Genomic DNA, 21,470 nt, shown 5'->3' on the forward strand with positions numbered 1-21,470 from the left:
TGCGATAACAAAAGTGTTGGCGTTATTATTGGAAGAGGGAGCACCAAGATGACAATCAAGAGGGGGACGGATCTCTTAGCCTCATCTTATATATGAGTGAGGCTGCTTTGTGCGGTGAGGACGATCACGAGAATGTTTGCGAATTCCCTGTCAACGATCTCAAACACGAGGCAGGCTATGACCTGCGTCTGTGAACGTGTATATACCACGGCTCTTGCACCCGTCCGCACCGGAGACGATTATAACATCAATTGAAAGAAGACACGTAGTAAGTACGATCACAGCTCAGCAGTATCGCGGGCAACACTCTCTGTCTCCTCCACTTTCTTATCGACGAACGCGCGGAGGATGTTGGCCTTGATCTTGATCTCGTCGAGCTTTGCCTGGGACATGGTGCGTTTCGCGAGGATAGATGCGAGACTGGGTTGCGGAGATTGTAGGGCGCGAGCATGAGTACGACCTCGTGTAGACGGAGAAAAAAAAAGTAGACGCTCACCGCTTGGATTCCTTCTCGATATAGGCTTCGGATCCATTGACGACCTTCTCCATGACGCGCAGGTAGTGCTTAGACGCGTCTCCAAGTGTAGCAGCGATGTGAGTGGCTTCTTGCAAGATAGAACCGCGGACATCAGCTGCCGCGACGAAGAATCTGTGGGCTAGATCGTCGAGTTGCGCCAAACGGCCAGCCTGCAGGCAAAACGATGTCAGCAATGCTGTTGATGTAGACGCTGGAATCTGCAGCACTCACATCATCGGAGAGCCCTCCGCCGACGGCACGCTGTGTTCCGCACTTCTCATTGAGGAACTGCACGAAGTCTGCCTCGCTGCGGCCTCCCTCGTAGTCTTCAGCTTGGTCCGAGCCGGCGGGGAAGAATTTAATAGTCGGGTAGCCAGATACCTCGTACCTCCGCGCGATATCCTTGTTCTTCTTATCGTCGGCGTCAATGTTGGCTACGACGCACTAGAAGGATTCCGTGAGCAGTGGATCCATCATCCGACCAAGCCGATACCGAGCGAACTTACGTTGGATTCTGGCTTGAAGGCGCTTGCAACTGGGGTTCGTTATGAATCCAGGTGATCACGGCTAAAAATAACAGAATTTGCTTACCTTTCTCGTATACTGGCTTCAAGTTCTTGCAATGTCCACACCATGGCGCCTGTGCGGAAGCAAAATGAGCTAGTACTACGTTTGCCACCACACAGAACACCGACCGTGAAGGTAACTAGTACGTTCTTGGACTTGTCCTAGAAGTTGCAGAGCAGTCAGAAGCTGAACACGGTGCCTTCGTTGGCGCTACGCCTAACTCACAAGGGCAACTTCATCGAAAGTGTGGTAATCGAGGATGAGAGTCTCGGGAGGCGGGGGAGGTTTGATGTTCGACTTCACACCAGAGTTCTGGGTGATGCTAGACGGAACAAGTCATCAGCCCGAGTACCCACGCCCATCCCATAAAACTCTACACTCACAACGCGGCTAATGAATCCAAATCACGTCCGGATTCATACGGCTCGTGCGTCCCATCTGCCTTGAACCACTTCAAAGCTATCAAGCGACGCGAGGAGTAGGTGGGAGAACAAAAGCCGATGAGAAATACTGGCGCTTCGCGGGTTTCTGTCACACGTACTTGGGAAACCCGTAACACCGTACTTTTGGCCCAGAGGCTTTCCCTCGCCGTCCGCATCGACTTTGGCGATGACGACCTTGTCTTTTGCGTGTGCGAAGGCATCCCCCAGCTGCTCGTAGACTGGCGCGAGGTTCTATTGAATATTCCCGGTCAGAATTTCTCTTAAACGTAGAATGAACGCATAAAGGCGTGCCTTGCAGTGTCCGCTGGTATTATCGAATAGCGTCAGTCCACTAGTATGCATGGCTGTCAAGATATACATACCACCATGGTGCGAAGCTGCGTTGGTGTTACCTTAGTATACGCGATTACTAAAGTAAATGAAGAACGTACAACTCAACCAATGCTGGCTTGCCCTGTCCAACGACCTCGTCGAAGTTCGCGGGGGTGAGGTCAATTACATTAGAAGCTGCTGCGGCTGCAGCCCAGAGCCCGGCGACGAAGAAAGGAATTGTCGCTCGCATTATGATGGTATGGAAGAAAGTGTAAGGAAATTCTGGCGTCGGTCACGCTCCGAGTCCTAACTCACTACGTGTAAGTTCTTGGATGATGTAAGCCCGCTTATTTCTGCAGATAAGATAGGCGCCCAAACGATAACGGAAATATTTTGCGATGCGATCACAAATCATCGATGAGCATCAATCACCGTACTCGAGTTACTCAGCTGCTTGGTGATCCACCTTGGACGTCGCCAGTATAAACCTCGGACGCGAAGCGGGGGCTAGCAGTACACACTCTCCTCGGAACTCATGGCCTCAAATCCAAATCAGCCGGACGATAACAACGATTTCGACGAGGAGGAGCAATATATCGAAGCAGATGAGGTCCTCGCCGAAGTACCAGACACAGAGGACAGACCCATGGACGAGGATGACGAAGACGACGAAGTTGGTGACCTACCAGGAAGCTCAACTATAGACTACGGCACAAATTGCATACAACACTTTGCGTCGCACAATGGCTCCGTCTTTTGCGTAGCGGCGCATCCGACACAGCCTCTTGCAGCTACTGGTGGAGAAGACGATTTAGGGTACATCTGGAACACTTCGAACGGCGAACTGGTCGCCAAATTGACCGGACACACCGACAGTGTCACGTCCATCGCATTCAGCCACGACGGGGAGATGCTTTCCACTGGCGGTATGGACGGCAAAGTGAGAATATGGCGAAGAGTAGGCAAGGAGCATTGGAAGACATGGGAGTTTCTGACGGAGCTTCAAGGACCAGATGAGGTTATGGTCAGTACGATTATGTATTCTTGCAACTTGTTGTCAAAAGAAATTCCTTCGCTTTGTAGTTCCTGAGATGGCACCCGAAGGGGAATGTATTGCTTGCTGGGTCGCAAGATGCCACCGTCTGGCTATGGCAGCGTACGTGCATCCTAATTCTCACATAGGTGCTTGACTTACGTGCCTCGTCTTTGCAGTGCCGTCAGGAAACACTATGCAAGTGCTTTCGGGCCACAGTGGTCCTGTACAATGCGGCGAATTTACGCCAGATGGTACGACTCACACAACACCGACGTCAGCCTACTATGTCTAACACTATAACTAGGAAAACGAATTATCACCGCTTGTGCTGGTGGCGATCTTATATATTGGGACCCTCGATCAGACACTCCAGTTTTCAAACGACTGAGCAGTGAAGGGAAGTTCAGCGTCGGAGAGGTGACTAGCATCGCCATCAACCCTTCGTCAACTATCGTCGTTGTCGGCGGGTCCAACGGGCTTACTCGCATCGTCAGTCTTGTGAAGGGCGACGTCGTTGCGACTTTGACTGGCCATTCAGAAGCTGATAGCGTTGAGTCAATAGCGTTTGTTGACTTGTCCGGGACATCCAATGGGCCGCTGGTGCTGATTACGGGTGGGACTGATGGCAAGGCTTGTATATGGGATTCAAACACCTGGCGGTTGCGAGGGACACTCAAACATGAAGTAAGTTGCGTTTTGACTGCGTGCATCCTGTGTTCTGATTACCGTCCCCTAAGGAAACGGTGACTGCGATCTTACCGCTTGCCGCCCCGAAAAGCTACTACGTAGTGACCGCATCCGCAGACAGAAATTTGAAGACGTGGGATGCGCGGACAAGTACGCAGCTATGCGAACATGTTGGCCATCAGGCCTCTGTCTTGGCTGCAGCCTTGGGTGTCAATGGCACAGTCATATCGGCAGGAGATGATGGGATGTGCTTCGTATTTGCAGCAGAGAACTTCGAAGAAGGAGGTGGAGCGATGCAGACGGATTGAGCACGGCGTATATAGCATATTCACCTTTAACTACTATTTTCTGCCTCCTAACCCCTGTAACTTACTTCTGAGATTAGATAACGCGTCGAGCAATTTCAGAGCTGTCCTTCTCATAATGCGCCCTCATGAACAGCCTGAGCACGACCGGCGCAGGCCTCAAGTCGACATTCCATACGGTGCACGCCCCCCTCAGAACCCGAGCGGCCCTGCGTTTCCCGTCCCAGAGAGCCCTTGGGCATTCGAATTGTCGCCACCCTCACACGGCACAAGGGCTACTACAAGCCATGGCATGAGCCAACGTCTAACGAACCCATGGGACGATGTAGTAACAAACTCACCAGACACACCAAGAGCTTCGAACTCGAGGACTAGCAACCGTCCAAATACTAGCACCGGATATGACTTTCGGCCAATGGCGGACGGCGGACTTAGTCGCGCGACTAGCATGTTTGAGAGTGGAGTTGTAGGAGCGGGACCCGTCACCGGGACGAGCACACGGATGGCGTTTCCTGAGCCGCAGATGTACCGTTCGACCTCTAGCAGTGCGTCACTTACACCTCCCACGCAGACGATGAGGCATTCTCGCAGCAGAAGTGACCTGTCAGGCCAACGGGCAGGCGCACCTCAATTGAGGAAGGAACCTTCAATGGTGTCAATCGCGTCGCACGCTTCGTCCTATCACGCAGATCACGACGAAGATGAACATTACTACACTGCTGCTGAGGTATTATGAGACTGGTTGTAAGACAAGGTAATACAGCTGAACATCGTACTTAGTCATCTGCCACGGATGGTGAAGCTGAAGACTTGTCTAAAGAGCTCTCCAAACTATCGTGAGCCTCGCGTCTGCTTCGTTATGTGCAGCCATGTTGACGCAGGTGCCTAGGTTAGACTCTGAAGAAAACTTGCTCAATTTCCAGAAAGGGAAGCTCCAGGATAAGGACCAGGAATGGCACAAACTGGTCCCAGATGAAGCCAGAGAAGCATTGGGAAAGGAAGAAGTCCAAAGGCAATCCGTGATTTTCGAGGTGATCAAGAGCGAAGCTGACTATGTCGCCGATCTGGTGGCCGTACAAGCAGTCCGTGTTGATTCGTCCAAGACGTCGTACCCCGACTCATCCAGAGTTTCCGTAGATATTCATCCATGGATTAAGAGCGGCCGATCCGCCCATAATAGAGGGCGGGTCACTGGAATCTTTTATTTCAGAGGTGTTCTATAATGGCAACAACATCATCGATCACCACCAACGTATGCTAGCAGCTCTCTTCGCTCGTCAAAGAGACCAACACCCCCTCATTCAAAGCATAGCAGACGTGATTCTCGAAGGTGATCCCTCTGTTATCCCTGTCCTTATACCTTGTTCATCACCTATTTTTCAGCAATTTTGAACCCCGGCTTTCGGGACTCATATATCACATATATCAAACACTACCCTATCGCTGAATCCCGGCATCGTCGAGAGCTCAAAAAGAACAAGTCATACGCGACTTTTATTCACGCCGTCACCTCCGCCACGTCTTCATCCATCTCCAGTCTCCAGAAACTTTCACCCACTCACCTATCTCGCATCCGTAAGCGCGATCTCGTCACCTTCTTATCCCGCCCAGTCACTCGCCTGCCCCGATTAAACCTTCTCCTCGGCCAGATATTGAAGTTGACGGAGAAGGGCGATTATGAAGATCACCCAGACCTGCAAACACTCCCAATCATCCTCGGGATCATAGGTGATTGCGTGAAGGAGACTCAGCCGGGAATAGAGGCTGCGGAGGCGAAGGTCAAGTTTTGGGCCTTGTGTGAGAACATGGTCTTGCGACCCGGTGAAATATTAGTAAGTTATTCCCGTTTGCTGCACAGCGCTCTGGCCTTATTGGTTTAGAACATGGATTTGTATGATGATAACCGGACTCTCGTTTACGAGAGCATGGTAGCTCGCCGAGGCCGCTCTGACGCGGGCTTTTCGACCTGGTTAGACCAAAACCTAGCTCTGCTAGATAACTATCGTGCGTGTCATTACTCTCCGAATGCCAAGCCTTCGTTACAGTGCCCTCAGTCTTGATCAACCAAGAAGAAAAACGTGGCGGAGTCATCAAACGGGTTGCCGTTTCCAGAGTCAGTCTTCCGTCAGCCAACTTTTTCGACCCGACTGTTGACTCAGCCGTCCAAGCCTATACATCTTTCATACCTGCGTCTCGCGTCTTTCTCGGGTCCACCAGAGACCCGCAGAGAAAAAGCTGAAGATACGGGTGGTATCCTCGATAGCCTCAGACGCGTTGACGTCGCATTATACCCGTTTACTGTATACCATGCTTCTAGTCGATCTACTCGCCGATATACCTTCTATGTCACAAGCGAAGCTCTGCGGCAGAAGTGGCACAATGCTTTGCTTGATACCCTGGCTGTAAATCGAGTGCGGGACGAGGCCTCCATGGTACGTGTCCCTTGCCAGATCGCCGTGTGCAGAGCAAGCAAGGTATCTGATCATCGTTTACTAGTGGTTCCTCCAAAAGACAATGAACGATCGTTTCTTCCGAAGTTTCATAACAAGTACCCCTGCATCATCCGAAATATCAGGAAGAATAATATGTGCTGTACCATTTGGCGAGTATATGATGCTCCTTTCGTATTCTGCGACTGACCACACTGCATTCCAGTCAGCGGCAGGAGAAAATTCATTGCCGTGGGATGCATCACAGGAATTTATCTGTCTCCGAAGGGAGACGAAGGTCAATATGAAGGTTTCTACTTCATTACTATCACAACCACATGTGTACCGACCATTATTTCAGCGTTCCGCAAAGTACTCAGCTGCAACAACCCGATTTCCATGGCGGCAATACAATCGATGGACGGGAAGGATTTCAATAAATTCCTGGTTCATTATGACACATCCTTGGTGTCGTATTCGCTGGATCTACTGGCCCGCTTTGCTCTGGGGGAAGCATCTAAACAAGCGCTAGATGCTTCCTTGGAGCGTATAGCCGGCGGTGATTCTGGTGCTGGCACGGGGAATGTACTGTTCTTTAAACATGCACAGGTTGAGCGCCGGATGCTAGGTGCGGCTCTCATAAGCTGTTGTAGCTCCATCGTGCGTATATCACTAATTTCTTTCAGTGATATACGCTTCCAGAAAGACTTTGAGCCTCTCCGTTGGCCTCAACGTACTTGAAGCAATGGACGTTGGCTCAACTGCCATTGTACCTAAGCGCAGTGGCTCCTCGATGTCCTTTCGGCCGTTGGGCGAGGTTTGCACCCTTCCCCTCCAAACATTACTACTGAAGCTGATAGTTCTAACCGTTGGATCCGTAGCCTGGCTCTATACCCAAGGATGCTCACGATGTAACGGTGCTCGTCAAGACAATCGGCGTTTGTACTACTGACTCCATAGTGATCGTGAATCCTACGAAGTTGGTGTACTCCCCATGGTACAATATTGAATTTCTCACTTCATTCTACCGCCAGCGTCGCCAAGTCATATGCCAGCCTTGTTCCAGACTTCTCATCTTCATCACAGAATCCCCCTATGGCTGATCTGAAGGAACATACTTTGGACGCGAAACCACTGGGATTGGTAAGAAGCAACGATCGGGAGTTGCTGGTGATTTATGATAGTAAGTACTTCCACTAGCCTACCCATCTTCGGCCAACGCGTTCATTGTAGCTTTGGGATGCTACATCTCGAAACACGGAGTCCCTCAAAGGAAGTCCGGGTACATCAAGTGGGAAACGCAGGCTGCGTCATATGCCCACCGCGGACCCCATATCCTGCTCTTCTCAGCGTCGTTTATCGAAGTCCGCGAAATCGAGTCGGCGCGCCTTGTGCAAGTCATCGAAGGGAATGATATCCGCTTACTTTATAGCGGCCCCTTGCAGGGCGAATTCGAAGATGTTACCTTGGTAGCGATGAAGAACGGCAAGGATGATACAAATTCTAAGGAGAAAGTCGTTGCGTTGGAGCCGACGGTGGCGATCCAAAGTTCCGTCGCCACCCCCGCGTCCGCATCCAGCCAACCCGGTATGTGGGATGAATGGGATATGTAGATGGTTTATATAGTGAATATAGTGTATGCCGGAGGCTGGACGAGTAACTATCATTATTACTGTATCTTTTGTAGCTTTTTGTGAGTTGTATACATTCGTTCGAGATTGGGTGAACAGCTCCTTTTTGAATGACTCGTTCGTCGGAAAAGGAAAATGGGATCGATACGCTCTTTCTCCCCCCCTACCGCTGGTACCTGATTCTCTTGGAAGAGGACTGGAGTCCGGTAGGTTGCCGGTGGTATTGCACCCGCGTCTGGGGAGGTAAAGTTGAAGGTCGGTTGGCTCAGGAAGAAGATCACGTTGGCGAGAGTGCAACGCAGAAAGCCGCCTTACTTCGGTGATATTTTGGCGGCCTAGCTAGGCACGGTACCAGTGGTACCTCTGCTCATCCAGCGCATTGCGAACGGCGCGATCCACGAGCGACGGTCCCACGCAAGCCACACATGGTCGACCCACCACGACGGTTCAGCCATTACTGGCATGGGTACATGGGCACCATTCGAGCATCAAACAAGCAACCTCCTGCAATACTACCACCGGCGATCAGTGCAAACACACGCCTAATCTCGCCTTTTCGGTCTCACGTCTGCGTATTTCGTGCTTCTAGCGCGAAGGGAAATCCGTTTAATCGGACATCTCAGGCTTCAACTTTATTGTCCGACACTCTCGTCAGGAAACCAGGCAGGTTTGACTACGGGATCTTCCATGATTGTCTACCACTGCCGATGTATGTATTTCCATCGCGAAGTTGCGGAGAGGGTTCATACTTCATTAAGAGTATGTTCCTTTCCCCGGTAAGTTTTTGCATCGCCTATAGCTACGACGTTCGCCACTCAAGGAGACTTTACCTTTGGAGAGTAGGCGACGACAATTTTTTGTCTCACAAGACCTCCGCGGTGAATTGTCCCAAGGGTATTTCTCCGAATTTTGTCGTCAGTGGCATGCGAAGTTTCGCCGACCACTCCTACCCTTCAATCGTTCACCTGCAGCTGCCTACACTCTCGCCAATGTTTTACTCACCGGCGTCCTCACTTGACGATATGTTTCTCATGAAAAACGTCACCATCTTCGCATCAGACCTCCATCCTAGTGATGCGCAATCACAACGACTGCACTCTAAAAACTTCCCAATCTCAGTTTCGGTTCCGGCCTTTCCCCGCATCTACCAACTTCAAATCCCAGAAGGTATGGATGCCGATCGACCGCCCTACGGAAACCGTGTAGTGTAGGCCTATTTGGGTGTTTAACTCCCCATGAACGGATCGATATTGATCAATTTCCCTCGTGAGTCTCCTCGTCCACCAGGCCCCAGGGACCGTATGCCATTGCTTATTCCTCGTTACCCCGCATTTCTACCCTTGTGCTTCCTTTTGGATCCTTCTTCTTACGGTCAAGTCACTAGGATGCGGAGGCAATAAATCACACTTACGCTCAGATCTCGTACTCGCGTGCGGTATATGAAGCCAGCATTACACGGAGTGGGAGATTTCTTGATTTCCCCACCTCACTCAATCTTTCCTCCGCTTTCCGTATCGTGGGGCTACGGTGTCTCTTTCGTTCTGGACTAGCCACACTCCCTCCCCTCCCCTCTGACATTGGTTCATAAACTGGCTGGATAGTAAGATATGGCACCAAGGCAGTTGCCGGAATGGACGATTGTGGATTTCATACATAGAGGGCCATGGTGGCGGAATCACGGTGAGCAAGTTACATGCAGTAGCTCGTGTCCCCTCTTAAGACGTGCGTAATACAGGCATTCTCATGCTTAATCTCTGTCTATGCATCCCTCTGATGACATCAGCTGTCAACGGTTTGGATTCCTCAATGGTCAACGGTACGCTATTTATCCATTTGGCTGGAGGAGCACAACTTACGATTCCACTCAAGGTCTCCAAATCATCCCCGACTGGCAGGAATATTTCAAGCATCCGACAGGGATCGCCTTGGGTACTTCCTCATGCAATATTCCCTCAGAATCAGAGCTGATCGACATAATCATCCAGGATTAATTAATTCAGCGCAGAGCATCGGTGGTTTACTGGTAGGATTACTCTGCCCTAGATTTCACCCCTTGGCTTATCGACACGGCTATCAAGGGCTTGCCACTAACACCACTGGCTTCGGATAATCTGGGTCGGCGGGCAGCTCTCTTCATCGGCTCAGTGATCATGCTTGCTGGCGTCGCCCTTCAATGCGCTTCTACCAACGTCCAAATGTTCATCGGTTCACGCGTAATGAGTCAGTGTCTCCTGTCATACCCCTCATTCGCCCCCTTATGATTAGTACAGTCGGAGTAGGGTTAACGTTCTCACTTAACGCCGCGCCGCTGCTCCTCATCGAACTGGCATATCCAACACAGGTACGCCACTATTTCCCCCGTTAGGTATATGCGGTTGTTTATCGGCTGTTATTTTAGCGAGGAAAGATCACCTCGATATACAATTCGAGTTGGTATCTTGGAAGTATCGTTTCCGCTTGGTCGTGTTTCGCTTCCTATGATCAAGCGAGCGGGAGTATGTGGTCATGGCGTGTACCGACCCTTATTCAGGCTGCTGCGCCATTGCTCCAGGTCATTCTCATTTGGTAGGTTCAGTTATTGCGCTAACTCGTGTCGCCACTAAAAGAAGGGTATAGGCTCCTCCCAGAGAGTCCTCGATTCCTTGTATCTAAAGGCTTAGTATGTGCTCCGTCCTCGTGTCGCCATGACTATCTACTAAGCAGGTGATCTTACAGGAGGGACAAGCTGCCCGTACATTGGCGAAGTATCATGCCAACGGTGGCGACGAACGCGACCCGCTTGTTGTGTTTGAGATCGCTCAGATAAGGCATGCCTTGCGGATGGAAGAAGAAATCAACAAGAGCACCAGCTGGTATAGCTTGGTTTCAACTCCTGGGAATCGAAAGCGCCTACGCATCATCGTCGCGATCGCTCTATTTTCTCAATGGAGGTGGGTGTCTCTCCAGGGTTCAATGGCGCATACCTAGTTGCCTGATACTATCACGTCTTAGTGGTAACGGTCTGGTGTCGTATTACATCAACCTAGTCCTTGAAGGTGTCGGCATTTCCAGTACACGCACCAAAGCGGCAATCAACGGAGGCTTGCAAGTATTCAACTTCTTCATCGCTATCACGGCAGCCATGCTCGTTGACTGGGTCGGCCGTCGCACACTCTTTATTGCATCGAATGCTGGGATGCTTATAAGTGAGGTAGCTTCCACTATTGGTCGAGTTCCTAGACTTACGGGACGGTTTCCAGCTTTCTCGATGTGGACATTGACCACGGCGCTTTTCAGCGAATTAAACAACACTGCTGCTGCAAAAGGTAAGGCGTCTACATTATTTCCTGCAAATGCCATGTTACTGACAACTCGGTTCCAAAAAGCAACAATTCCTCTCATTTTTATTTTCTATCTTTTCTACGACATTGCCTACACGCCTATGCTCGTTGCGTATACCCTGGAAATTCTGCCGTATAAAATTCGTGCAAGAGGGTTCGCTGTCATGGTATGTTCTCTGTTGTTTCTCTGTGTTGTTCATAAGGTCCTGACGGGCGCGTCAGAACTTGACGGTCTATTTGACATCCGCTTTCAATCAATTCGTCAATCCAGTAGCAATTCGAGCGCTCGGATGGTGGTATTACTTAGTATACGTTGGATGGCTCTTGTTCGAGCTTATCTTCGTTGTTATGTGCGTCGTTGAAACGAAAGGTACTTCCCTGTGTTCTTTCTTCGCTCGGCAGTAGCTAATGGGCCATCAGGGCGTACGCTGGAGGAAACTGCAGCACTCTTCGATGGGGACCAGCAGCAGCAGGATTTGGTTCTCATGGGCGGCGAAGCCGCAACGATGACAATGGGCCAGCGGAATTTCCTTCAACAACACTCAAAACATGAAGAAGCTCAAGGAGAGCAACATGAGCTCAGACCACGAAGTTCCTCGTCACATTCAAGCATGGCTGTTGCTATATGATTTAACGTTCTACCAAAAACTCTTACTTACCCCTTAGCCTTGAAAATTGACAATGGTTTGTATTTTTATGTTAGGATTTTTTATTCATTACTAGTTGCTAGCTGCTAGCTGTTGTATGTAGGGTTAAATGTAAAAGCCCAATTTGGATGTACTTTACGCTACAGGAATTAGACACAAGGCAAGCAAACCGTTGAATGCTCTGGAATCTTACACCACCTGATCATCGGCTTCCCGTACCCATACTTGCACGGCTTCGGGGAAACAGGTAAAAATACCCCAACCATCCTTGTCCACTTCTACCCTTCCACCCTGTGTCATGTAGCTTCTGTATGCCGATCCAGCATTTTCCTGTTGAAGGCCCGTAAGAAATGGTATTTCGCCTACAAATTGCCGTCAACTACTCACCGGACCGACGTTCATGCGTAGGCTGTGGACGAAGTTGTCTGAACTGCGGACGCTCCACGCCTGATCAGATATCATTCCGCTGCCGAGAGTAAATCCCTTACTCAGTCCTGTTGCTCACAAGCACAACGCAGCCTTGATGCCGGGCATCTCCCGTCCGCACAAACCCAATGCAGTTCGGCTCCAAGAAGTAGTCTTTACAGAGGCCGTACGCCCAGAGCTTCCGCGCTTCCGCGAGTAACTTCAGATTCCGGGCCGTCGCTTCGTGGTAGCATTCTGTGTTTGGGTAGAGGTCGCCATAGAAGACGCATCTAGCACCATTATTGCCTGTTAGATTCATAGTCACGCGGCGAGGGATCACCTACGGATGCCCGCCAGGTCGGAGAAGAATTAGGGCGTAGGCCTGTATCTTGAAGTGTATGTCCACCTATAGGAAACAGGATCAATTAACCAGGGCTATCGACTCGATTTGCTGACCTACCCAACTCTCAAGCGTTTGACCCTCCACCTGATGAGTCGTGATGATGAGTCTTTCGTCTCACACCGTGCCAGGCCTTACCGTGCTAAGAAACGAGATGACTGTAGGCACAAGAGATGGGAGGAAATCAGCCTACTCATGGTTATCCACGAATGTCACAGCGTCGTTGGGCTTGATCTTGACAATTGTGTCGTTAAAGATAGTCCTCAGATCGTATCGAGCCCGCTTTCTGCTGGCCTGATAGAAGTTCATATGCAAAGGGACATCAAAGAATGCAGTCTATGAATGAATCATCAACACACGCTCAGGAGACGGGAGGGAATGATAATATACTTCGCCTTCAAATGCACGTATCCAGGGTAGAATCCTCTTCAAGCTACGCTGATGTAAGCTATTGGTTATGTATGGTGGCAAAACCCCGTAGGTGACCTACTCTCCGGACCAATACTCGGCAACGGAGAACATCCGGGGCATATCAGTGCGACTTCGAGCAGTTTTGAGCTAAATGGATGAATGCCGTCCATGTAGATATATGCACATCATCAAACGGAAACGCCGTACAAATTCCAAGAGAAACCGCTGGTCCGTATGTTTTATGGCGTCCAAACGGAAACCGCTGGCACCTGTAGTCTAAAGATATTAGTACGAGCGGGCAAACGAAGTAAGGAGCCAATCATACTTCCAATACCCAAGGTCCCCAGTTGAGCATGTCTTCTCGTACATCAGGATGCCTAAAATCAATCTTGAGGAAAGCGAAAAGGTAGAATTAGTGCTGCACTTATAGTGTAGACTTGAATGGACAGACGTCGATCCCGAGTAGATAGTCGTAGTTCCCCAGCTCAGAGTCAACGTGTTTTGACCAACCCTTATGACCAGGTCCAGTGATCCGGTATATACCATGGGTACGCGTTTTGTGATCCCAGTCGAGGCCTTGAAAAATAAAGTTAAGGAGAAATTATTAAGTACTGAAATTACCTGTGAAATGATCTTGATTCCAACGAAAATCGCTATACTAGGACAAGGATGGCAGTGAGATTCGACATTGGAGAGACTCAATCAGTATCGTTACCTTTCCGGCTCTGGCAGTGTAATTGAATTTCGTCCAGCCCTAAAAATTGCGCTGTCAAACCTGATCCGTGAGACACCCGACAGAAGACCGACTGACTGACTTGGATTTCCCTTGCGTGTCCTTCTTCTTTCAGACGATTGTTCGGATTACATGGAACAGCTAGGAAAGTCTCGACTTCGTCTGCACCGAGCTTGTGCTACAAGGAGATGTCGGCGGTTTCTCACGTCAGTGAACAACGCTCATCACTTACGTTGAGGACGGCGTCAATGAGAATATCGACACCATGCTGCTTAGCAAAGCTGCAGGCAAGCAGGAGTTCCTCCCGTGTTCCCCATCGAGTGCCCACTGTACCCTTTTGATGAAATTCACCCAAGTCCCACTGGCAAACATACAAAATTGAGAGCGCAGGTTTGTAGGAGAACGAAGAAACTGACCAAGTCATACGCGTCGTATCCGCGCCCTTCCTGTGACAAATGGTTAGGCTCAATGTGCAATAGGTGTCCGAAGATATACAACCTTCTGACTAGCCTTGTTTGGGGGAGGCAACCATACTTGAGTGACACCCATCTTCGCAAGCATTGGTATCTCAGCTTCGAAGTGCTTCCACCAGCTCATTTCAGAATGCTTCGTATCCCAAGTAAAGAATTGCATCTATAAGAGCAAACAAGCTTTAATTTAATCTTCGCGTTATAGATTGTTGACAGAGAAAAGCGTGCCATGAGTGCATTATCTAGGTTATCGTCGGGTCCTAGCCGCATCCTCGGGAACGCTGAGGGGTATGATTTGAATTTGAATGGCGATAGGAAGAGATTCTTAAGCTCTGCGAAGAAGTTCATCGTTGCCTGGGGGAGCCCCTTTCGTTCTCTGTTGCGGGACTTTGTTCGTGCGTGAAGTATGGTTTCCACTGATACTGTGGACGGTATAGCCGTTAGTGCACAATTCGCGGACCTGGAACTCGACTCAATATCGGGACCCCGAACCAACTCCGAAGTACTCCGCATTGGATAAGAGGTCAAATTTTCGCACCGAACAGCTTCAACATCCTCCACCACCGCACTCTCCAGGCCTTTCGTTGGCGTTCTGCTTAACATTTGGGACATGGGCTCGAGTGCAACTTCTTGTAACGTTGGTGACTAGGATTGACAGCCTCTTTAATCGCTCTGAACACGGTTTCCTACGATGTGAAGAGTTTCATGATGTGGCGACAGTCTATAGTGCACGATATCGAATGTATCTACCCAATACGTTCCCCAATGTATTTGACATCAGCCAGCATTTGGATTGCCTGATCGGAGAACGTGACGGAAACGAGCAAACGTCTGAACCTTCGATATCCAATTTTCATATATCATACGCAAGCGTTAGTCAATTATTGGAAGCATATGGATATATCAGAAGAGCGGTGCCAAATCACAGTAGTGCGAAGCGGACAAGGTATCCTAGAATTGCGTCACCGTCTCCTAGTGATCGATGCAACTAGTCGAGATTGAAGGAAACTACTGCCAATACCACTGACCGACCGACTGGGAATCGCCTGCGTGTCTTTGATAGGCGATAGTTCAGTAGGTATGCCCAGACCACCACCCAAACCCTGAAAGATATCATCAATACATGATTGGACGCCTCAGATAAGACTCACATTTCCTATGAAATCGAACGATGAGCCTGTTTGCGCAGCGGGAAATAGGTTGATCTTCCTTTTCTTCTTCGGCTGAGCCTCTTGAGGCGGTAGATCATCTGGTACTGGAGATGGTGTCCGCTTCTTGTTTTTACCGGGCTTCGCAGCGGTACTAGGGGCTACGCTCCCCGCCCTCCCGCCCCGTTTCTGCTTCGTATCCTTGGCTTCGACCTCCTCGACATCGTTCTCGATGCTCGACTCCGGTGATACCTTCCTCTTTCGCGTCCGTGTCTGTGTGGCAGGTTTAGAAGCGGCAGCCCTCGACTTGCCTTTGGCGGGTTTGGCCTGAGGCGCGTCAACAACTTCGACTTCGCTATCCTGTTCAGCCACTTTCTGTTTCCCCTTCGACCTCTTTGCAGCTTGCGGAGGATCCTCCTCACCCTCGATGTCGCTTACATCATTCACATCGGCTTTGGCTTTAGCCTTAGCCTTGCCCCGTCCTGGCTTCTTCACGGTGTCATTTGCCGGGGGCACGTCGTTTGTCTTCGCCTTCCCTTTGCGTTTCGTAGCTGCAACGGGCGAAGGAGTAGCGGGTAGCTCCATGATCTCTTCTACTTCATCAGCAGAAGCGCCTGACGAAGGTTCATCCTCTTCATGTTGACTATTGGACGGACCAGCTTCCACAACGTCTACAGCAGGGGAAGCGGCGCGTCGACCTCCCTTAGTAGTCGATGGGGGTTTCTGCTTGGGTTTCGAATTGGGCGGTCTCTTGACTCTTGAAGTGGGCTTTTGGCGCGGACTAACCTCGATCTCTTCATCATCACTGTCTTGAACCGCCTCTTTCGCCGTATGCTAGGCCGCATCAGTATCCCAGTAGATGTAGTAGGTATGGTTCACTCACTCTTCTGGCTCGTGCTGGCCGCGATATAGCCCGCTCAGTTTCCAGATCTGTCTGGAGTTGTGTTATTTCGTTCTGAAGCTGAGCTATCTGACCCTCAAAAGTCATCAAGTCGCCTTCGTATCCTTCAGCTGCAGCCTGATGGCCAGCGGGCGAGTTTAGCGGTCATACAAAAGCTTGGGGGGTCAGACTGACCTTCCATTCAAGGGCGGCTTCCTTCGCTTTCTCTGTCCGCCTCTTCTCCTTCTCCAAAAGACCCGAGAGCTCTGCCTCCTTCTTTTCCATCTGATCTAACCGCCCTTGTAGTTGCATTAGGCGTGTCTCTGATTCCACTCTCTTTTTCCGCTCAATTTCAATCTCCTCGACCCCCTTCACGTCTAGGGTTTGCCACTTGCCTAGCTGATGCTGGAGATCGGCTACATTCCGGACCAATTCATCGTTCTTCTGCTGCAAAGCGGCGATAGTCGACTTGGATCCTTCGAGTTGTAAGGTAGCGCGTTCCAGTCGAGTTGATGATGAATCGGATGAAACCTTGAGCCGCGCGTGCTCCTCCCGCAACTTTCCCAGCTCTTCCTGAGATAATGAGGCCTGTATTCAGAATGACAAGAATATCGGGACTCACTTGTAGCCGATCCCTTTCCTCTTCGATCTCAGCGTACCCCGCAGCGTCTGCCTGTGCTTGAGCAACATATTCCGCATACTCAGCCTTGATCTTCTTTAACGCTGCCGCACGTGAACTCTCCTTCTCGGCCATGTCATTCTCCTTCGAAGCAGTCAAACTCTGCAGCTCCATGGTGAGATCTTCCACCTGCCTCTCCAGCTCGTTCTCCCTCGCCTGAAACATCGTTATCTTGAAATCCCTCTGAAGCCGAGCAACTTTCTCCAACCTCGTTCGATTCCGTTCCTTCAAAACACTGTCCTGCTCCTTCTCTAGATCCATCGTAAGTCGGAGGTATTCAAGCTTGTGACATGCTTGTAGGGTATCGCAACCTTCCTGCCACTGGAGCCGTTCTACGTGCCACTGTTCCTGAATCTTCTGGACGACCTGTTGACCCCGCTTTTGTTCGGCGGCAAGCTCTTCGTGTAGTTTCTTCACGCCATGCTGGAGTGTTCGGTTTTGCTGGACCAGTTGGTCAATATGTGCCTGTTGCGAAGCCGCCATCGTGTCAACAAATCCCGCAGTGGATGATGGGCGTGGAGGCGGTCTTGCTAGAGGCGTCTTCTTTGACATTGGAGTTTACGTGATGAGATTCGCTGAGGAAAGTCAGAGAGGTCGTTATCGCTCACTGACATCTATATCGAGCACTTACAAACAAAAACAAAAAATAGGCATAGGTGGTTAAGGCGAATTCGACATTATTCCGGCAAGCCTCGAGGTGAAGAATGAATTCCCTGCTACACGGTAACGTGACCGAGAGGATAGGAGCACCCTAATGGAACGCAAAAAGCCCGGAAGTACGAGAGAACTGATATACAGTAATTCAGATGTCAAATTTTTGCGCTCTTGGGTTGAAACCAGACAAATAGCTGCTGGCTTCAGCCTTGTTGCCTTTGTAGTATTGAGATCCCTCCTGCTCTTTAAGCCCATAGGCGCCGGAGAAAGACTTGGCAGTGCTCCTCATCGTTGCCATAATGTCGGAATCACCAATGTGAGTCAGACCATCGGTATTTTGCTCTCCGAAGTGACTTTGAGAAAGGACGCAGACCAGCAAACTCTTCGACTTCAGCATTGAGATCCTCGAGAACATTTTCCAGCACCTGGACTCTCTGCACCTGCTACGAGTTGGCTTGCTTTCTCGCCAGGCCCATACGTTCCTCCTACCGTACTACTTCCGGCGATGCAACCTGAATTACTCGGATGATTTAACGACCGTGGATTATCTGAGCTTTAATAGAGACAAAATGGCTCTGACTGAAGATGCATTCCGAGCTATCAGAACATCGCCTGTGGTCACCAAAGTCAAGCATCCGCATTGCGTCTTCAGCTTTCCGGAGCATCAGTTTCTTTGGGAGATACGCAACGTATACACCGTTCTTCTGAAGCTCCGGCACGTGGAGAAGATCGAACTCAATTTTGCTGCTATACCAAACCGTCTTATCAGTCATCACGTCGGCCGACTGAAAACACTACAGGAGTGGCGCTGCGCTTTTAGGACATTCATGCAGACAGTTCTCGACAAGTCGCCTTCGTCGCTCTCAGTGCTCTATCCCCCGGACGGCCTTTTGGACGGCCCCTACGGAGTCGACACCAAAGACCAACTTCGAATCGGGGTTTGGAGAAATTTAGTCTCCTGGACAGGCTTACGACATGGGCAGCGCCCCGTTACGATCAGCGAGCGCTCTTTGTTGGATCGCGTACTTCCTGCGGCAATCCGGCCTCATGCACCTCTCTCGACGTCGTCGATATCGCTCGAATCCATAACGAGTCTTCAGTTGGGCGCCAATATCAGACAAGAAGGATGGGGGATATTGACGAATCGCTTTACACTCCCTTCCCTTACTTCCCTCGATCTAGACATGAGATCCCAAATGGGCTTTATAGCGACCCTACGATTCCTGGAGCGACACCCTACAATATCGACATTTTGCCTCACGAACGCAAACGCGGAAGAAACATATGCTTACCGACCCTATATCATTCCCGACACCTTTCTTCCGCATTTGAGGACCTTGAAAGCATCTTTAGACGTTGCCCTGGTTTTCTTTGGACCCCATAGCACTGCCAAGTTTCCGACCAACTGGAAACCGTAGAGGTTTCTGAAGAGCTCAACCTTCCTCCATCACCAGACTGGGAAAGCATGGCTCGTCGACTGAATCGTGTGGCCCACCGACTCGACGGCAAATCTATCACTCTGGATTTAAGCGAACTCCAGCGTAATCTCTTCCCGAAGCTGCCTTGTACCATCCTCTCCGCCATGCAGATCAAAGAACTCCGACTTTGCACCCTGGGCGTGGCTGCCAAGAGCTACGACCTGGTTCCATGGATCTCTAGCTTCAATCATTTGGAACGTCTGTCTATTCGCTCTCGTGATAGGCTCGAGTACACTCTATGGTCCACTAACGCAAAATTTGCGCATGCGGTGTATACGCAGCATCCAAAACGTCTGCATAGCGTGTCAGTTGAAGGGTAAGGTTCAGGACACGCTGTCCGGTGTCGCCTTTGCTGATGTACCTGCGTAGGGAGATAATACCAGACCCAAGTCCAGACGAACACGAACACTCAGTTATGCCGGCAACGGTACATCCACAATCGTACCAGCATGCGGGTTCTCGCACGTTATCCTTGCGTAACGGCTAATAGTACACTCCCGAGGCAGAAGATTACCCAGCCACGAATGACCTTTCATTTCTCGTAACCACCGGATAGCGCGCTCCGATCGATCCCTACTGCGTTGCATCACAATATAGCGTCTTATGTATATCCAACTACTCGCCGACCACGATCCACAGGTCACCTTACTCCCAAGTTCGCATCTTTTTTTGTTCCGCTTTGTGCACCGTAATGCCACCACCAATCAGTGGTCTCGCGAGCACCATGGTGGTTACGGCGAGCGATGTCAATGCAAAACTCGAGTGACTAGACCAGTCTGCCATCAGACCATCCCATGGGATTGATATGAAGCCCGCCCGAAAAGCCCGCCAAGCTTCAGGGACTTGCTCTTCACAGAAAGCTCAATTCCTTCTCAAAGGGCACGAGGACAAGTGGCGCAGCCCCGCCACAACGGCACCGAGTCGTCTCGGCCAATATTCCAAATCCCAATCCTCAGTGGTTACCATGCCTTCCTGGCTGGTTTACCAGGAACATGGGGTTCCAGCGTCTGCTTCTATCAGCGCATCACCGACGTTGCCGATGATTATCGATACCATCTTTCAGCGCAACGTTGGCTGCGGTGGTACTCGGAGGATGTAAATCCCCTCTGGGTTTACTCAACTTTGCGGCTGACAAGCTAATTTGGCGTATGCCAGGAGCGCCGCTCGAGGACTGACATACTCTAACTTCTGCTGATGTATTGATGGTTCATTGACTTTAGTGTCTGACTGTCCTTGATTGCCATCAATGAGTGCGTGGCAGAGGGCGCCTCGCCGAATCCGAGTCAATGGTCCTTGATATCCCTTCCCAATTCCCATATCAACTACCAACACACTGTCAGCCTGGAACCAATCTAATGTGATGGATGCAATTCAATCTACTCGTTCCCTCGTATGTGCCGTTCAGACGGCAACATAGTTCAGGAGAGCTAACACTCCTAACAGTCACATCTAGCGGCTATAACTTACGAATATCCCACGTCCCCCACCCACGAGAAGACCGATGCAGGCCTCATGTTTAATTTCCATCGATATCTTACTGTTCGTCAATGGTCAACCCGCTCATCAGAATCAAGGAAAATACTTGGCGCAACTTCTTCGGCGTCGACGTCGACATCACCTTAGGTCGTGTTCTCTGGGGTGAACCACATCATGTTCTACATGGCTATGTGAACACCTGTTGGATCAAAACACTTTTTTGTGAGATGTCCCGATTCGACATTCGACGCCCAATCAGCTCGGCGCCACTTGAGCACTTTGATGCGCGCACCACCGTGGCGCCAGTAACGTTCCTCCTCATACTTATCCTCGCATGACCAATCCGATATCGATAGATGCGTACGTATGATCTCAAGTATGACAGCTTCGCAGTCTTCGTGTTCTCAAGAGGCTTTATTCAACGCTACAATTATCATCCTGGCTTCTTCGGTCAAGGTTTGCTCAGTCCCATCGGTACGATTTACTAATGTCATGCCATCATGGTCTTTCGCCAAAACTAACTTCGAGAAATGAAGATGTTTCACTTGGCGTGATAATGTGAACGCTTTCGCAAGAGAACACGGAGAACGACATCATGGTTCCGAAGGAATGGATTGCTGGATAGATCCGCCTCCCAAGGAGAATTCATTCAGGCGACATTTGGCTACCTCGAATACGGACGACATCAACGCGGTTGTCAAGTACGCCCATGCGAGCCTCCCATTGGACAGGCCGAACAGTTGCAACATACTCGCCTAAAAATAGAGCCGCTTGAGTCGCCTATGGGAAAGTAGAAGGCAGTGAGCAAGGTCGTCTCTCCCTTGTTCTGGTTCAGCACCATT

At 50.3% G+C, this 21,470-nt stretch overlaps 8 protein-coding genes across 8 annotated transcripts; 5 read left to right on the forward strand and 3 right to left on the reverse strand.

Moving 5' to 3' along the window:
• Positions 1–278: 278 nt before the first annotated feature.
• On the reverse strand, positions 279–2,089 carry PC9H_009944 (uncharacterized protein; the record flags this gene model as incomplete). The annotated part of the gene is made up of 11 exons (XM_036779441.1): positions 279–420; positions 497–687; positions 749–961; positions 1,024–1,052; positions 1,109–1,157; positions 1,213–1,245; positions 1,310–1,406; positions 1,468–1,543; positions 1,626–1,758; positions 1,886–1,904; positions 1,959–2,089. The coding sequence occupies 11 exons, from the start codon at positions 2,087–2,089 to the stop codon at positions 279–281; spliced, it is 1,113 nt and encodes a 370-aa protein (XP_036628830.1).
• Positions 2,090–2,374: 285 nt separating this feature from the next.
• On the forward strand, positions 2,375–3,870 carry PC9H_009945 (uncharacterized protein; the record flags this gene model as incomplete). Its single annotated transcript, XM_036779442.1, has 5 exons — positions 2,375–2,863; positions 2,923–2,995; positions 3,052–3,126; positions 3,180–3,559; positions 3,613–3,870. 5 exons carry the CDS (start codon positions 2,375–2,377, stop codon positions 3,868–3,870), a joined length of 1,275 nt encoding a protein of 424 aa, XP_036628831.1.
• Positions 3,871–4,282: 412 nt separating this feature from the next.
• PC9H_009946 (uncharacterized protein) lies at positions 4,283–7,909 on the forward strand (the record flags this gene model as incomplete). The annotated part of the gene is made up of 15 exons (XM_036779443.1): positions 4,283–4,594; positions 4,648–4,703; positions 4,757–4,949; positions 5,005–5,197; positions 5,251–5,699; positions 5,748–5,871; positions 5,922–5,953; positions 5,997–6,299; positions 6,364–6,454; positions 6,523–6,594; positions 6,658–6,924; positions 6,983–7,113; positions 7,178–7,275; positions 7,331–7,479; positions 7,530–7,909. 15 exons carry the CDS (start codon positions 4,283–4,285, stop codon positions 7,907–7,909), a joined length of 2,850 nt encoding a protein of 949 aa, XP_036628832.1.
• Positions 7,910–9,534: 1,625 nt separating this feature from the next.
• PC9H_009947 (uncharacterized protein) lies at positions 9,535–11,876 on the forward strand (the record flags this gene model as incomplete). The annotated part of the gene is made up of 14 exons (XM_036779444.1): positions 9,535–9,607; positions 9,663–9,743; positions 9,797–9,856; positions 9,913–9,950; positions 10,006–10,147; positions 10,198–10,268; positions 10,326–10,492; positions 10,544–10,586; positions 10,643–10,857; positions 10,919–11,112; positions 11,167–11,232; positions 11,293–11,414; positions 11,470–11,617; positions 11,668–11,876. 14 exons carry the CDS (start codon positions 9,535–9,537, stop codon positions 11,874–11,876), a joined length of 1,629 nt encoding a protein of 542 aa, XP_036628833.1.
• A 207-nt stretch (positions 11,877–12,083) lies between these two features.
• On the reverse strand, positions 12,084–14,661 carry PC9H_009948 (uncharacterized protein; the record flags this gene model as incomplete). Its single annotated transcript, XM_036779445.1, has 18 exons — positions 12,084–12,224; positions 12,282–12,333; positions 12,383–12,589; positions 12,644–12,705; positions 12,760–12,808; positions 12,893–13,035; positions 13,090–13,132; positions 13,190–13,257; positions 13,318–13,386; positions 13,436–13,498; positions 13,562–13,686; positions 13,732–13,768; positions 13,826–13,864; positions 13,926–14,021; positions 14,076–14,204; positions 14,260–14,289; positions 14,342–14,476; positions 14,542–14,661. The coding sequence occupies 18 exons, from the start codon at positions 14,659–14,661 to the stop codon at positions 12,084–12,086; spliced, it is 1,608 nt and encodes a 535-aa protein (XP_036628834.1).
• Positions 14,662–15,275: 614 nt separating this feature from the next.
• Positions 15,276–17,572, reverse strand: PC9H_009949 (uncharacterized protein; the record flags this gene model as incomplete). The annotated part of the gene is made up of 5 exons (XM_036779446.1): positions 15,276–15,416; positions 15,465–16,295; positions 16,345–16,479; positions 16,537–16,914; positions 16,964–17,572. The coding sequence occupies 5 exons, from the start codon at positions 17,570–17,572 to the stop codon at positions 15,276–15,278; spliced, it is 2,094 nt and encodes a 697-aa protein (XP_036628835.1).
• Positions 17,573–17,973: 401 nt separating this feature from the next.
• On the forward strand, positions 17,974–19,092 carry PC9H_009950 (uncharacterized protein; the record flags this gene model as incomplete). The annotated part of the gene is made up of 2 exons (XM_036779447.1): positions 17,974–17,990; positions 18,039–19,092. The coding sequence occupies 2 exons, from the start codon at positions 17,974–17,976 to the stop codon at positions 19,090–19,092; spliced, it is 1,071 nt and encodes a 356-aa protein (XP_036628836.1).
• A 47-nt stretch (positions 19,093–19,139) lies between these two features.
• PC9H_009951 (uncharacterized protein) lies at positions 19,140–19,639 on the forward strand (the record flags this gene model as incomplete). The annotated part of the gene is made up of 2 exons (XM_036779448.1): positions 19,140–19,468; positions 19,522–19,639. The coding sequence occupies 2 exons, from the start codon at positions 19,140–19,142 to the stop codon at positions 19,637–19,639; spliced, it is 447 nt and encodes a 148-aa protein (XP_036628837.1).
• Positions 19,640–21,470: the final 1,831 nt, after the last annotated feature.

Source organism: Pleurotus ostreatus, assembly GCF_014466165.1.
Source record: "Pleurotus ostreatus strain PC9 chromosome Unknown scaffold_7, whole genome shotgun sequence".
In the NCBI taxonomy this organism is placed as follows: domain Eukaryota; kingdom Fungi; phylum Basidiomycota; class Agaricomycetes; order Agaricales; family Pleurotaceae; genus Pleurotus; species Pleurotus ostreatus.